Consider the following 17,666-nt stretch of genomic DNA (forward strand, 5'->3'; position numbering starts at 1 on the left):
AGATTCTAAGTACAGTACACTGAAATCAGAAAACTTAATATAGTTGTAAGGATAGTAAGTTGTAAAATCTGACTGATTTAGTGGGCTGTACCTTTCTGATTTTGAAATGATCAGACACTGCTGGCTTGTTCGGTGAAGATTTTACTTTATATTTAGCATGAATCCCTGGCAGGTGCTATTCCTTCCTGTTTACATTGCTCTAATTAGTTCTAAGCAGGTCATGAAATGCTAGATACTGCAGCCAACTGCATGCAGCAATTTAGCACCTGATTACATGGAACTTATCCTGAATATTATTTCCATTTTGGCTAATATTTGTTAACATCAATACATTTCTATGTCATTTGATATAATTCACTGTTTTCCTATATATGCACAACATCAAGTATCTCAGATCAGTTTTGACCCTGAGTCTCAAAACTGTCCTTTTTTCCAGCTACAAGTAGAAATATTGTTAAGTCTTCATAAAATCAAATGTGACATATTATTGAGATGAATTTTAAAACTTGGAATGTTAGTTATAATCTAACTCTTCAAAGGTTTCTGGAATTTTGCTATCTTTATTTGTAAGCTCTTAAATTATTTTTCTCTCAATGCAGTGTGGAGTAGAATTAGAAACTGAAGATAAAAGTGGAAACACACCTCTAAAACTTGCTAGAGAATGCCAGTATAAGGATATCGTACTATATTTAGAAAATAGTATCTATCAAGCAAGAAGTATGATTCCAAAATTTGATTGGAGGTAATGTAAAACAATTCAGTTGTGTAAATTATTCTTTTTACATTTCACTTTGCTCTTGAGACACAGCCTTAAACTGATTCTATTGTTGGACTGTGATGAAATATGGTTGATCACTCTGGCAAAACTTTAAAGAGTATCCAACATAAATGTATTCAAAGTTTGTGCGATGTATAATTGTATAATTGGCCACCTTTGTAACAAAATCATTAACAGCCAACTGGTGTAATATGACTCCATAAGAAGCAGTGCATGTTTATTAAAAATAAGATGTGTGCATGAAGAGGGATAAGATGTATAATCTATAATGGGAGCAAAGTGATTAAAAAGGCTTGAGATGTATTCTCAGATTAAGTGGGTTTTTACCAGTGATGGTTCCCAAGGTGAGATAGGAAACTGGTTTGAGGATGACAGTAGCAGCCCTTTTGAGGAAGAATCTGTGAGGTTAAACATTGTGCATTTGAATATGTTGCTTTGTTTTGTGAAAATGCAGGTCATATAATGGGATAAGGAAAAGTTGATAGGGGAAATACACTTACATAGGCTAAATACGGTTCAATGCCAGATTTTGCTGCTTTGCAGGTTTCACTACATGTTGCAGAATCAAGTGATCTTCGTAACACCCTGCAGCTGCATGGCATATGGATTAAGAGACTTGCTGATGTGACCTTTATAGTCAGCGTAAGGCCAGGAAAGCAAAGTCAGGGTAATGTTTTATTAAATGAGCCAAAGGCAGTCAGAATGTTATTGATCCAAAGAATTCCCCAGTGTACAAGGTTGTCTCAATAAAACAAAAAGTGCTTCTTAATTGTCATAAATAATTCTGAATTATCATTTATTTGATAATGCTTGCATGTCAGTTATTGTAAATACTTTCTGAAATCCTAAAAGAATTAAACAAATCTAATAGCGTGTATCAATAAAGGACAAGGTACAATTTTTCCTTCCTTTGAAATGGCAAGGGAAATAATGCAGTAAGTTAGACATGGAGAGAAACCTCAACCCTTCTCACCAACTTGGCAATCAGGCGATGGGCAACTTAGTTGATTTGCCTGTAATTAAGGTCATTAAGTGGTCAATTATGAAAGGAAAGAAGCTGAACTTTGAAAGACCTCTCCCCACAGCTACCATCCTGTTTGAAGAAAAGAAGGACTTAATTTCTCATGGCTGAATCCTCTGGTTAATAGGCCATGACTGGTAGACTTTAGGATCCAGAAGCTGGCAGCTTCTGATTGACTGGCAGCTTGTGGCAACCTGGCTCACCAGTATCGATGCCTGTGATAGGGTGAGGTACTCGCTCACTGTCAGCTGTTAACAAGCTGATTGATGGGTAAATATCTTGCCAGTGAGGCTTCTGTATTAGTTGCCATCACAGATACTCGACTCTCGCACTTTTAAGTGTGGAAATTTCACAACTGGGTTGTGGTAAATGCTTGTTAAGACAGAAACTTTAGTTGAGGGATCTTGTACAGTGGTAGTGTCCCTAAATCTGACCCAGGAGGCAAAGGCTCATGTCCCACCGGCTTTAGTGTTGTATAATGACATCTATGAACAGCTTGATTAGAAAATATCTGGCTGGTGGGGATAGAGGAAAAAGTCATCTTAGCACAGCAAGGGAAATTCTCATGTAATTTGATGAATTATAAAACAAAAAGGTGTGTAGTGACAGTTCTTATTGGCCAAATCATCAAGAATGAATCTTGAAGATGTGGGAGTGAATGATGAGCTTGTGAATCTTAAAACTAGCATTGCCTCTGTATTAAACACTGATTTAAAGGAGATACCATTTTTCAGAGGTTCTTTCTTGGTTAATATTTAAGATTTAATTTTACTTGTGAGGTATGTTAGGGCAAGTCATAGCCAGGATATGGATGGAAATAGCTGTGCACATTCTCCCGTGCATCAATCAGACCTTTGCAGTGGACCTAGAGTGATCCCAATAATATGGTGTAACTATTGGGCTCAATATTGTGCTCCTGGACACAGTCTAAAGGCAGCAAGACAATATAATTATGTAGGCTAGTGTCGTACCTAAATCCCACAAACAACAGAATTAAGTTTGGATCTGGAGAGTCCTGTATTAGTGAAAGACTACTTAGGAACACAGCTAGTCTTTGGATTAACCCAGTTGCTTGTCACCTCATGTGGCTTGACTAACATTTGTAGGCAGCTTGTTACCTAGGGTGGGGTCCCCCTCAATAAACGTCTGGCCAAGGAGCTGGATATAAGGAAGGAAGGTGTCCACCATGGAGTCATGCATCCCTCCACCTAATCACCTTTGCTTTTGACCACCGCACTCCTCTCTCCCTGAAATACCTAAACTCAGAAATCATTCCCACAAATTACTGACCTTACTCCTTTATATTCTACTATCCTGGGTGTCCTCCCAGTAGCAGTCCTTCTGTGGCTTGCAGCTCTCATTGGGTGAGACCTCTGTCCTTAGAGTCCTAATACCCAGCAAAGGCTCCCATTGCTTTTAGAATCAGCAGGCCTTTTCAAGCAGGGGGAACGCAATTGTTTCTTTGGCTCTCAGCCAACTGTAGAGACCTCTGCTGCCTCAACAAGATTCCACCCATTGTCCACGAATTTTGTCACAAAGGATGTGGTAGACAATTACGAGAACCTCCAAAGAAATGCACGTCAGTTGATCCTGTCATGCCTTCTTATTTTTGCCGTGCTGCAAATGGACTTACTGGATGTCGTAACATCTCTGAACAGGCCAGTTAGAAAGTTTTTCTATAAATTGACTTATTAGGCGGTTGGTTAGGGAGAGATTATATTAGATGTAGAAGAGGTTTTTGTTTATTCTGTGGCAACCTTCCACAAAGTGACATTTTAACTTATGTTGTCAGACAAGCAATAATGCGATGTAGGGCAGATGGGCCTGTAGGGTTGGTTCCAGTATTCAGGTATGTGATTAGGTAAGAGAGGATTGATCAGAAACATTACACACGAGGAATAATTGGTTTTAAGCGGACGACAAGACCACACTTTTAATGAGAGCTTTATTTCCTTTAAACTCACTCATCCCCCTGATGACTAGCTCCCCATATTTATGTAACCAATTCTTACCTAATTAATTCTTAATTAAATATCTATCACTTGTTCACTTATTCCATTGGGTCTCAGACATCCCTTCCAACTTTATTAGGTGATAACAAGAACTTTGCGACTGGGGGAAGGAAAAGGAGAGCCAGATCAGGGAAACTCGATGTTTCATTTTAAAACCTAAACATGTTCTTCCTGGGCGACGAAGGAGACAATAAAAAAACTTGCCATTTTTGGACTAGTCCCATTCCTGTTTGACACTTCATCAGTCAGATCTTTCATGATTCCATCACAGCCTAATCTGTATTTTCAAGAAAGATCTTTGCTGCTGACCTCCTCATGGGCCAGGCTAGAGTAGCCATCAACAGGTCCAGACAATGGGCTGTGGATGGGACCATATTTCCTGACGGCATGCCTCTTTGTTGTGGCTACATTTGTGCCTGGTGTCCTTGGAGAGGGAGCAGCCAACGTCCGCCAACACTCTTGAGGCTCTTAGAGAAGGGCAATGCAGGGACTGGAATGCACTATCTTCCTATTTTGATTAAGTCCCTCTCTCTTTCCCTTCCCATTCTCTATTTTTATTGTTGTTAGACTGTGCCTTCTAGGTACAACAGGCAGATGGGCCAATGGGCTGAGAAGTGACAGATGGAGTTTAATTCAGATAGATGCAAGTTGCTGCACTTTGGGAAAGCAAATCTTAGCAGGACTAATACACTTAATGGTAAGGTCCTATAGAGTGTTACCGAAGAAAGAGACCTTGGAGTGCAAGTTCATAGCTCCTTGAAAGTGGAGTCGCAGGTAGATAGGATAGTGAAGAAGGCGTTTGGTATGCTTTCCTTTATTGGTCAGAGTACTGAGTACAGGAGTTGGGAGGTCATGTTGCGGCTGTATAGGACATTGGTTAGGCCACTGTTGGAATATTGTGTGCAATTCTGGTCTCCTTCCTGTTGGAAAGATGTTGTGAAACTTGAAAGGGTTCAGAAAAGATTTACAAGGATGTTGCCAGGGTTGGAGGATTTGAGCTATAGGGGGAGGGTGAACAGGCTGGGGCTGTTTTCCCTGGAGCGTCGGAAGCTGAGGGGTGACCTTATAGATGTTTTGCAAAACTATGAGGGGCATAGATAGAGTAAATAGGCAAAGTCTTTTCCCTGGAGTCGGGGAGTCCAGAACTAGAAGTTGTAGGTTTAGGGTGAGAGGGGAAAGATATATAAAAGAGACCTATGGGCAACATTTTCATGCAGGGGGTGGTACATGTATGGAATGAGCTGCCAGAGGAAGTGGTGGAGGCTGGTACAATTGCAACATTTAAGAGACATTTGGATGGGTATATGAATAGGAAGGGTTTGGAGGGATATGGGCTGGGTGCTGGCAGGTGTGACTAGATTGGGTTGGGATATCTGGTCGGCATGGACGGGTTGGACCGAAGGGTCTGTTTCCATGCTGTACATCTCTATGACTATGACTCTGGTGCTTGCTTTCTCAAAGAAGCAGGTTCTGATGACAGTGGGATCACTGGGGTTAAGTTACTGCAGCTAGTTTCTGTCAGACTGCTAGGGTTACAGTCATCTAAAATATTGCTAACTTTAACTTAAGACATTCTGTGCAAATTAGGTGAAGTGATCCACCTTGAATTATCTTGAATCACTGTGGGGCAGCACGATGTCTCAATGGTAAGCTTTGCTGCATCACAGCACCAGGGACCCGGATTCAATTCCAGCTTTGTGACTGTGTGTGTGGAGTATGCACATTCTCCTGTGTCTGCGTGGGTTTCCTCTGGGTGCTCCAATTTTCTCGCACAGTCCAAAGGTGTGCAGGTTAGGTGAATTTGTTTTGCTAAATTGTCTATTGTGTTCAGGGATGTGTAGGTTAGGGGAGATGTAGAATAATAGGGTAGGGAAATGGGTCTGGGTGGGATACTCTTTGGACTTTTTGGGCCAAATGGCCTGTTTCTACACTGGAGAGATTCTGGTTCTGGAAAATATGAGCAAGAGTAGACCATTCTGCTGTTTAAGCAGTTTTATTTTAGCGTTGCGCCTTTATCGATTCTTCTCCAAGCTATCCGGGAATGCCATGAGATGCTCTTCCTGAGGGATAGTAACAGGACACCTTGCACTCAACCAAAAAAGCACAGACAGGCTTTCAAAGGAGGTTAGCAATCCCGGGGTTCACTGAGGATTCTGAGTCCAGTTCAGGAAAAGCGTCAATGACATTATGCAGACTGCCCTGGTAAGTGGCATGGTGGCCTGGGATTATCCCTCCTGGACACTAGGCTACATATTTGAATGAGTTTACAGGCAGACTGTGTGGATAGATGTGTGAGGAGTTTCAGGACGGATGACACTTTCGTACAAAACGTGATGATTTACCTTGAGTGTGCAAGCAGATGCTATCTAAATACACTGATAGGTAGGTTTGTGTGACAGGGGTGTGTCAGACAAGGGTTGGCATTCCTGATGAAGGGCTTTTGCCTGAAACATTGATTTTCCTGCTCCTCAGATGCTACCTGACCTGCTGTGCTTTTCCAGCACCACTCTAATCTGGACTCTGGTTTCCAGCATCTGCAGTCCTCACTTTTGCTTAGTTTGCATTTGTCAAGACAACACATTTCTATTTCTCCAGTAGGACATTCCGACTTGAAGAAAAGGTCAAAGACAGGTGGCTGGGTGCCAGTCTCCTGTGAGTTTTTCTCATGCGATGTAAAAAGTCCTCCAGATTACTGGACAACAAGGCCACAAGCTCATAGCTGATGCGAGGTTGGACTGACAAAGCAACAGAATGAGAACGCATCATACCTGGTGCTGCCATAAGACCATAAGATATAGGAGTCGAAGCAAGGCCATTCAGCCCATTAGCTCTACCACACCATTTCATTATGGCTGATGGGTGTTTCAATTCCACTTACCCGCACTCTCCCCGTAGCCCTTAATTCCTTGCGAGATCAAGAATTTATCAATCCCTGCCTTGAAGACACCAAACGTTACTGCCTCCACCATGCTCCATTGCAATGAATTCCACAGGCCCAACATTCTCTGTCTGAAGAAATGTCTCCACATTTCTGTTCTAAATTGACCCCCTCTAACCTTAAGGCTATGCCCACGAGTCCTGGTCTCCCTGCCCAACGGAAACAGCTTCCCAGCATCCACCCTTTCTAAACCATGCATAATCTCAAAAGTTTCTATTAGACATCCCCTCAACCTTCTAAACTCTAATGAATACAATCCCAGGATCCTCAGCCGATCATCATATGTTAGGCTTACCATTCCAGGGATCATCCATGTGATGAATCCATGTGATGCTGGACACACTCCAGTGCCAATATATCCTTCCTGAGGCGTGGGGCCCAAAATTGGACACAGTATTCTAAATGATGCCAAACAAGAGCTTCATAAAGCCTCAGAAGCACATCGTTGCTTTTATATTCCAACCCTCATGAGATAACTGACAACATTACATTTGGTTTCTTAACCATGGACTCAACCTATAAATTAACCTTCTGAGAATCCTGGACTAGCACTCCCAGGTCCCTTTGTACTTTGGCTTTATGAATTTTCTCACCATTTAAAATATAGTCCATGCCTGTCTTCTTTTTCACGAAGTGCAAGACCTCGCACTTGCTCACGCTAAATTTCATCAGCCATTTCCTGGACCACTCTCCTAAACTCTCTAAATCTTTCTACAGCCTCCCCACCTCCTCAATACTACCTGCCTGTCCGCCTAACCTGGTATCATCAGTGAACTTTGCCAGAATGCCCCCTGTCCCTTCATCCAAATCATTAATATATAAAGTGAACAGCTGCAACCCCAACACTGAACCCTGCAGGACACGACTTGTCACCAGCTGCCATTCCAAAAAAGAACCTTTTTTCCCAACTCTCTGCCTTCAGTCAGACAGCTAATCCCCAATTCATGCCAGTATCTCACTTCAAACACCATGGCCCTCACCTTACTCAGCAGCCTCCCGTGAAGCACCTTATCGAAGGCCTTTTGGAAGTCTAGATAGATGACATCCACTGGGTTTCCCTGATCTAACCTACTTGTTACCTCTTCAAAGAATCCTAAAAGGTTTGCCAGGCATGACCTCCCCTTACTAAATCCATGCTGACTTGTTCTAATCCAACCCTGCACTTCCAAGAATTTAGAAATTTCATCCTTGACAATAGATTCTAGAATTTTAACTACAATTGAGGTTGGGCTAATCGGCCTATAATTTTCCATCTTTTGTTTTGATCCTTTCTTGAACAAAGGGGTTACAACAGCAATTTTCCAATTATCTGGGACTTTCCCTGACTCCAGTGATTTTTGAAAGATCACAGTCAGCGCCTCCGCTATTCCTCAGCCACCTCTCTCAGAACTCCATTGGGACCAGGAGATTTACCAATTTTTAGACATTTTAGCTTTTCTAGCACTTTCTCTTTTGTAATGGCTACCATACTCAACTTTGCCCCCTGACTCTCCTTGATTGTTGGGATATTACTCATGTCTTCCATTGTGAAGACTGACACAAAGTACTGATTAAGTTCTTCAGCTGTTTCCTTATCTCCCATCACTAGCCTCCCTGCATCAATTTGGAGCGGCACAATCTCTACTTTTGCCTCTCATTTGTTTCTTATGTATTAAAGAAACTTTTTTCTATCATTTCTAATATTACTGGCTAGCTTACTTCATATTTGATCCTCTCCTTGCTTACTTCTTTCTTTGTTAAGCTCTGTTTGTTCTTGTAGCCTTTCCAATCTTCTGATTTCCCAGTGCCCTTGACCACTTTATAGGCTCTCTCTTTTTCTTTGATACATTTCCTGACTTCCTCTGTCAGCCATGACTGTCTAACCCCTCCCCGGATAATCTTTCTTTTCTTTGGGATAAACCTCTGTATTATGTCCTCAATTACACCCAGAAACCACTGCCATTGTTGCTCTACTGTCTTCCCCACTAGGCTGATTATGATTGCTGCTGAAAATGTGTTGCTGGTTAAAGCACAGCAGGTTAGGCAGCATCCAAGGAATAGGAAATTCGACGTTTCGGGCATAAGCCCTTCATCAGGAACCTTCATCAGACGCCACATTATCTGACCCTATGTCATTCAGTGTCATAGATTTAAGCTCATTCTTAACTAACAAGGCATCCCCGCCCCCTCTGCCTGTCACCCTGTCTTTTCAATAAGTTGTATTTCCTTGAATGTTTAACTGCCAGTCCTGAACCCCCTGCAAACACGTCTCTGTAATGCCTACCACATCATAATCATTCACATCACACACATGCTAACCTGCTGCTTATCTTTCTACTTGACTCCATACTCCCTGTTGCTTTCCCTTTCCCTTCTCCCCGACTCACAAGTCTAAAGTCCTAGTGATTACCCTATTTAGCCTTTTTGCCAAAACACTGGTTCCAGGTCGGTTCAGGTGGAGGCCATCCCATTGGTACAGATCCCCCTGGTTCCAAAACTGATACCAATGTCCCATGAAATGGAATCCCTCTTTCCGACACCAATCTCTTAGCCACATGTTTACTTCCGTAATTTTCTTATCCCTATGCCAATTAGTATGTGGTTCGGTCAGTAATCCAGAGATTGTGACCTTTGAGGACCCTTCCTAGTGCTTGATACTCCCCAAACAGGTCCTCCTTCCTAGCCTTTCCTGTGTTGTTAGTGCCAATGTGGACCACAACAACTGGATCCTCCCCCTTCTGCTCCAATAACCTTTCAAGCTGAACGGAGATGTCCTGCACCTTGGCACTGGGCAGGCAACACACCATGCGGGACTCCCGATCCGGCTCACAAAGGATACTATCTGTCCCCTTAATTATAGAATCCTATAACAACTACTTGTCTTTTTACTCCCCACTCTTGAATGGCCTTCTGCACCATGGTCAGCTGGCTCATCCTCCCCGCAGCCCTTTTCCTCATCCAAACAACAATCTCATACCTGTTTGACAAGGTCAGAGGCTGAGGCTCCTCCACTCCTGAACTCAGAATCCCCCTACCTGCCTCACTTACAGTCACACCATGTTGTTCCTGATCACTAACTGAATTTGAATTACTTAATCTACCGGGTGTGACTGTCTCCTGAAACAAAGTGTCCAGGTAACTCTCCCCCTGCCGGATGTGCTGCAGCATTTGAAGCTCAGATTCCAGATCATCAGTTCTGATCCAGAGTTCTTCCAGCAACCAACACTTGCTGCCGATGTGGTCACCGCCATTCACAATGGGATCAGCCAGCTCCCACATCATATAGCTACAGCACATCACCTGTCCAACCAGAACTACTTATTTAATTAATTTATACAAATTTATAAGTTAAATAATTTCTAGTACTTCTCTGTGGTCTTATTCAACTAACCAATAGTAAATGTTTAATGTATCACACGATACACAAGAAATATAAATTGAAACACCTTACCTTAGCAACACATGAGAGTTCCTTTTTTTTAGTTAGAGGAGGAGGAGGACGGGTGAGAGACACTACAAGTGTAGTGTCTCAGGATTCAGCCGCTGTCCAAATAAAAACCCAGCAATTCTCCGCTCCTCGTTGTGGCCTCTCCCTCTGCTGCTCTTTTTAAAAGAGAGAGTGCTCCTCCCTCTCACCTCCTGACATTGGTTAGGCCACTGTTGGAATATTGCATGCAGTTCTGGTCTCCTTCCTATCGGAAAAATGTTGTGAAACTTGAAAGGGTTCAGAAAAGATTTACAAGGATGTTACCAGGGTTGGAAGATTTGAGCTATAGGGAGAGGTTGAATAGGCTAGGGTTGTTTTCCCTGGAGCGTCGGAGGCTGAGGGGTGACCTTATAGAGGTTTATAAAATCATGAGGGGCATGGATAGGATAAATAGACAAAGTCTTTTCGTTGGGGTGGGGGAGTCCAGAACTAGAGGGCATAGGTTTAGGGTGAGAGGGGAAAGATATAAAAGAGACCTAAGAAGCAACTTTTTCACTCAGAGGGTGGTATGTGTTTAGAATGAGCTGCCAGGGAAAGTGGTGGAGGCTAATACAATTGCAACATTTAAAAAGCATCTGGACAGTATATGAATAGGAAGGCTTTGGAGGGTTTGGCCAGGTGCTAACAGGTGGAACTAGATTGAGTTGGGATATCTGGTCGGCATGGGCGAGTTGGACCGAAGGGTGTGTTTCCATGCTGTACATCTCTATGCCCCGTGACTATGACAAATGGAGGCCCTGACACCTGAGGACCGTGGGAAGAATTGTGCTGTGTTCTTAGACTCTGTGGAACGTTAATGTGTTTGTTTTTGTTCTCCTTTACAGATCTCCACAATCCAAACCCCAGGCCTGAACCACTGGAGATCGAAGATTCCACTTCTGGGGAAATTACACAGTGACCCAGATGATACAGTGTCCCCTGCATTTCCCACACTCTCTACCAGTGCAGGCACATGAACCTGTCTTATATTTAGAGTCAAATCCAAACTCTTGTGAGCATAGCACAGACAAGGCCCACTTTCTGAAGGAGGCTTTGGTAGCCAGTTCCTAGGCATTAGGAAGACTCTTCATGAACAGACCCGTGCTGATCTCAACACTGTCTGCACCCCCCCTCCACTCCCCCACTATCTTGACCTCAAGACTCCTGCTGGTAATGCAGATCCCAGGGCTATCCATAGCTCTGCCAGAACTATTGGGGCATATGCCATTGGTGTGTATGCCATGGATTCTGCTATTCCCCCAGGCATTAGAGCACGTGACTTCCTCCTTGGACAAAATGGTAACCATTATGGGGACCCAGGTAGAGTGATGGAGCTTTTGGCACTTGGACAAGCAGACTCTTGCTCCAGCGATGGGCTAAAATAGCAGGAACTGTGCAACAGGGGTACAGGCACCTACACTTACCCTCTTCTCCTCAGGGACTTAGAGAAACACCATTGCACGCCCAGATGGAGGAGGATCGAATACCGGCTATCTGGGGATTGCAGTGGGATGGATCCTCTTAGGGCAGTTATGGCTTGAGTAGCCTTTCTTCATCCCCTCAAATATTGACATAATTCCGTCCAGTTGACATGGTCAAGGAAGTCACCACTGCATCCATGCAGGACCCCTCTTAACCAAGTTGAAGGATATGGCACAGTTCGGAATCTCGGGTGCCTGTGCTAATGGGTGGATGGAAATCATAATCTGGACCATCTAATCTCTTACAATCTCTTAGTGATGAAACCATGTCTCCCCAGGCACCTTGACTTCATTGTAAAGAATCTCAATATGTCCTTCATCACCTCTTTCTTCATTCCTGTGACACCAGAAGTTGATCAGTGCTCCCCTACTGACCTCGGACACAGCCTGCTTAATAATTAGATTAGATTAGATTAGATTTACAGTGTGGAAACAGGCCCTTCGGCCCAACAAGTCCACACCGACCCGCCGAAGCGCAACCCACCCATACCCCTACATTTACCCCTTACCTAACACTACGGGCAATTTACCATGGCCAATTCACCTGACCTGCACATCTTTGGACTGTGGGAGGAAACCGGAGCACCTGGAGGAAACCCACGCAGACACGGGGAGAACGTGCAAACTCCACACAGTCTGTCGCCTGAGTCGGGAATTGAACCCGGGTCTCAGGCGCTGTGAGGCAGCAGTGCTAACCACTGTGCCACTGTGCCGCCCACAAGATTAATAATCTTGGCTGTCGATATAAATCCAAGTGGTAGTTGTCATCCTCATGGATGTGCCAGTGGGAGGCCTCCAGAACTCTTACTTTTGTACCATTCCAGGGTCACCTTCCATCACTTGATCCTACAGTACAGATGTTCTCTCTGTAAAGAGACAAGCAAACTGAGGATAAGGGTGCCTGATGAGAGATGCCATCTTTAGTCTCCTTCATGCTATCCTCATCCCTTGATGAGAATGATGGATGCCTGATGGAGCATACCAATTGGGACACTACTTGGATCACAATGATCCCCACGTAACCACACTATTGTCCAGTTCCACATCACTTAGCATTACTGCCATTGAAACCCCTGAGACAGCACCTTCCGAACCTACAACTACTTCCATCTCGAAGGACAAGGGAACCACTTGCACATTCTCCTTCAAGCTAATCACAATACTGATTTGAAAACATATTGCTGTTCCTGGGCCGAAATCCTGGAAGGCTGTCCCTAAAGGCATTATTGGTCTACCTTCACCACATGGACTACAGCAGTTCAATAAGGCAGCTCATCGCCACCTTCCCAAGGGCAACAAAGGGGGCAATAAATACCGGCCTACCCCACATCCCATGCTTGAATAAGCCTCCTATCCTTCATTGCCTCAAAAGGGCAACCCTGCTCTAAGCATGAATCATACTTATCCATTTTAATTCAAATTAGGCAAGCTCTCAATGGAGGAGTTCATGAGCACATAATCCTAAGTGGTAGTTGTGAGCTCCTTCCTCCTTTGTCTAAACTCCATCCTGTCTCTGTGAACTGTGGCATAGGAACACATTTCCTACTGCTGTTCAATATGTAGCTTCCTTCCCAATGGATGCTGAAGCCCTGCATCTTTATTTATCATTCCTGCTTCCGTGCTTTGAGGGGGACTGATCTCAGCCTCAGGGTGTGATGTTTCCTCCTGCCACTAATGCCATGATCATTACCCTGTGCCAGCATACATATATGAATGTGAGGACCCACTGAGATGAAAATATCTGCACTTGTGGATGGTACATTTTTAAGGGGTAACGATGCATTCTTCATGCAGCTCACTTCTTAGGCTACATAGTCTTACTCAGTGTATGGTGCCCTTTCAGATGGATTGAAGTACTCTGCACTCCATCGACAAACATTTAGCCTTCTGTAATCATTAAATGTAATCAGGAGTTCTGGTTTCACCAGGTCCATGTGCCGGTCCATCTGCCTCTTTGACTATCAGGGGGGAGAAGTTGCAGAGAAGGTTTACTAGGATGTTGCCTGGTCTGGAGGATTTTAGTTATGAGTAGAGGTTGGACAAACATGGATTGTTTTCACTGGAAAAATGGAGGCTGAAGGGCAACCTGATAGAGGTCTACAAAATTGAGAAGAATAGACAGAGTAGATAGTCAGAGGCTTTCTCTCAGGGTGGAAAGGTCACTTATAGGAGGGCACAGGTTCAAGGTGAGGGGGTAAAAGTTTAGGAAGCGTGGGGAAGTGTTGGGTTCCTGGAGCGCATTGCCAGTGGAGGTAGTGGAAGTAGGTATTTTGCATTGTTTAAGGCATATCTTGATAGACACATGAATGTGAGGTGAACAAAGGGATGGAAACCACTCATGAGCAATAAATAGCAGGTCCAAATAATAATTAGGAATTGGTGCAGGCTTGGTGGGCCAAAGGGCCTGTTCCTGTACTATCTTGAATTGTATTGTATTGTGTTGTCTCATGGTTATCAACAGTGAATCCTGCTCCATAAGTTTATTCAGTGAGTTTCACTGCAGCTTTATTGCTATGAGCCATCCTGAGGGGTCAGGAATGGTCCCAGCATACACCCATCCAATTTCAGAGCAGTCTGAACCCTGAGATTTTGGTTTCTGGATGGTCCAAATCCTGAGATCTGTTCAACAGGTTACACTCATCTTACCAAATGTACATGGTTGCCAAACCTCTTTTCTGCACTGGATCCAAAGTTCTCTTTGCCACTCATAGCAGTAGCAATCTCCAGCCAGTTCTGTTTGCTCTTAGACAATTACCTTCTCAGGCCATTCTTTGGGAAAAGAACCACCCTCCTCTCCATCATTGCCTCCAAAACGAGCTTCACTATACCAAAGAAGCAAAGTAACCCTATTCCAAGTGTGAGTCACACTTCTGTGGTCTTCTTAAACACCCTATTAATTTGTCCTGCCATCTTCCATGATCCCTCTGTCCCTCTGAGCTTCCTAACATTCATGCCATTCATTAAATACTTCCTTGTCTTGTTACTTCTTCCAAAGTTGATCACCTCACACTTTTCAGGGTTAAATTCTATCTGACACTGCTCATTTGACCAATAAATCTATATTTTCCTGTATTCTAAGACCTTCTTCATCACCATTAACCACTTAGCCAATCTTTGGTCATCCAATAAACTCACTTACCAGCCCCCATATTTCCTTCCATATTGTTTATATGTAGACTATTTGTTTATGTATTATATAGATCGCAAACAACAATATCATGCCACTGAACACCAGCTTCCAGTCACACAAACAGCCTTGTACCACCACCCTCTGTCACTTACTAAAAAGCAAATTTTGGATCCATCTTGCCAAGGTATCCTGGATTCCATTTGTTTTATCTTCTTTATCAATCTCCCATGTGGGACCTTACCAAAGACTTTCTGTATAAACTACATCAACTGCACTACCCTCATTTACACACCTAATCACCTCCCCATAAATTCAATCAAGTTTGTTAGACCATGCTGACTATCCCTGATCAAACTTTGCCTTTCTTAGTGGAAATTAATTCTCTCTTTCAAAATTTTGTCCAACTGTTTTCCTACCACTGTTGTGTGATTCACTGAGCTGTAATTCCCTTGTTTATCTCTATCACCATTCTTGAAAAGTATAGCCACATTAGCTATTCTCCTCTGGTGCCTCCCCTGTGGTTATAGAGGAAGTAAAACTTTGAATCAAAGTCCCTGTAATTTCTTTCCTTGTCTCCTAGAACAGCCTTGATTATAGAACCTCAAGTATAACTCCTCTGGACATACAACTCACTTATTCATCTCCACATCATTCCTTAGCCATAAGTGATCCACCAACATGGCCTGGATACTGATATACTTGTGTGTACAGTATTGAACAAAATTATTATGGTTGCTAAAATAATTATAAGTGTAGTTATTAATATTGCAGATACTTAAGTGATCAAAATAAAAAGCTCCCAATGTATTAGCTGTGTTTTCTAGAATCCTAGTCCATCCGAGCCCAATTGGAGAAAATACCATTATTATATTCAGTGCCATTGATCTCATTCAATTTCTCTAATTCTTTGCAGTTCTTTGGTCTTTGGCCCCCCTGGAAAATCTAAAGGACCGATTCTTTTTTTTAATGGCTGTTTGCTGTTATGGGGTTATCCCACTTATTTTACACAGGTCAGTAACTGCTAAAGTGGCAGCCAGCTAGAGGTCAGCAACACATTCAATATTCTACAAGAAATTGCTTCTTAGTTTAAGAGATATGATCTGCATTTTCCAACACCATATTTTGATAATACCCATAACTCTTGGAGGAATTTCCATTCCAGCAACTCATGGCTGTACTGTCATGGAAATCTCAGGATTGGCAAGGAGTTATATTGACATGATCATCAATAATGAGGGTGCAGACGATACAAGTTAACTTTCAAGGCAATAGAGTCAAGGTGGATTGCTTTTGCATTTTGTGGTATTCTGTGCCACCTGTTGTAGAAATGACATTGTGTGTTGCAGACACACTTCCTGTGTTTGACTGGATCTTAGTGCTGAAGAATTGAGTAGAAGTCTGGTACCTCTCAGTAGGAATGATAACTGGCCAACACAACATCCAAAACGTCTGCAGTAACACCTTGTCACTCATTACAAAAACAGCATTAAATAAAATCATAGAGCATGTCAGCTTCTTCCTAATTGCTGAGGGCTTTAGGTTTGGTCAAATAATCTTAAAAGACTGTGGGGAAGGGTAGAAGGAGACTCAGAAATAAAAGAGAAGCTTGTATGTGTCTAAAACTCATGAATTCAGGGTGTTCCAAAATGCTTTAATTCTGCTGTAATGCTTTTGAAGTGTTGCCACCTGGTAGGGCAGACAGGATCTCAGTTATATGTCCTATCCAAAGGTCAAAGACATTGTAGTGAAGCCAACATCACACTGAAGAGAGACAGAAGCCTAGGTTTTGTGCTTGAATCTGTTTTATAGAATTTGAAACCATGCTGAAAGGCAATAATGCTGCAACTAAGCCAAGATTGACAAATGAAATAAGGAAGCAAATAATACATGTAGCTAAATTCGTAATTTTCTAATACTATGGCCTAATATGATGTCTGCTTTGTAGAAAAGATATTCTGATTCATACAGTGGCATAACTTGTGTTTCAGGTTTGATTATTTCACACTTCATTGATTGAACCAACATCACCATTAGCTTGAAGCAAATACACACAATGTGCTACAAAAACTAAGCAGGTCTGGCAGTGTCTGAGGAGAGAAACACGGAGTTAATATTTTGACATGATCCCAGCTGATAGTAATACTGGACAGGTCAGACTACTGAGTGAAACCTGACTTGATAAATCACTAGTTGTTACAAGGTATAACAGTTTGGTTGCTATGCAGGCCAGCCATTAAACATATTCACACAAGGGTGCCACTGACTTTTTTAACAAAGGGACACAAGATTATTATACAAAAGAAAAAATACCTATATATTAAACAATTTAGAAAAATTGAAAGAAAGATTTAAACCTTTTCCCAACAATATCCCTTACGCTCTATTCCAATGAAGCATCACCCCTATTGCATAAAAGCAAAACATTGCAGATGTCAGAAGTCTGAAATAAAAACAGAAAATGTTGGAGAAATTCATAGGCGTTGCAATATCTGTAGAGAGAGAAACAGAGTGAAGGTTTAGAGTGAAGTATGAATTGTTCAGAACTGAAAAGGCCTACATTTTTTTTAAATGCTGTTGATTGAGGAGAAGGAGTGAGTGGAACAGATGGTGACGATACCCTGATCAAAAGACAATGGAATGCTAATGACGGTAAAGGAAACACAGAGCTAAGAAACAAGTATAAATGATAGGTGTGAAAAGGAGAAAATGGATCTGCTCTTCAGAGAGCAAAGCTAACAAAATACACATAAAAAACCAGAAAATATATCTATCTGAGCTCTTCTGATTTGACTAATGGTCTAATTCAAAATATATCATTACTTTACTGAACTATAAAACCTAAATCTTTTATAATTAATAGA

The 17,666-nt window shown here is 42.5% G+C and overlaps 1 protein-coding gene across 1 annotated transcript in view; it reads left to right on the top strand.

Annotated features, from left to right (window-relative positions):
- Nucleotides 1-17,666, top strand: part of LOC132833283 (uncharacterized) — an 82,910-nt gene that overhangs the window by 39,515 nt on the left and 25,729 nt on the right. The window contains exons 5-6 of the mRNA XM_060851446.1: nucleotides 600-742; nucleotides 15,719-15,815. Of these exons, the coding sequence (XP_060707429.1) occupies nucleotides 600-742; nucleotides 15,719-15,815 (240 nt within the window). The remainder of the gene's footprint in view (nucleotides 1-599; nucleotides 743-15,718; nucleotides 15,816-17,666) is intronic.

Source organism: Hemiscyllium ocellatum, chromosome 36 (genome assembly GCF_020745735.1).
Source record: "Hemiscyllium ocellatum isolate sHemOce1 chromosome 36, sHemOce1.pat.X.cur, whole genome shotgun sequence".
In the NCBI taxonomy this organism is placed as follows: domain Eukaryota; kingdom Metazoa; phylum Chordata; class Chondrichthyes; order Orectolobiformes; family Hemiscylliidae; genus Hemiscyllium; species Hemiscyllium ocellatum.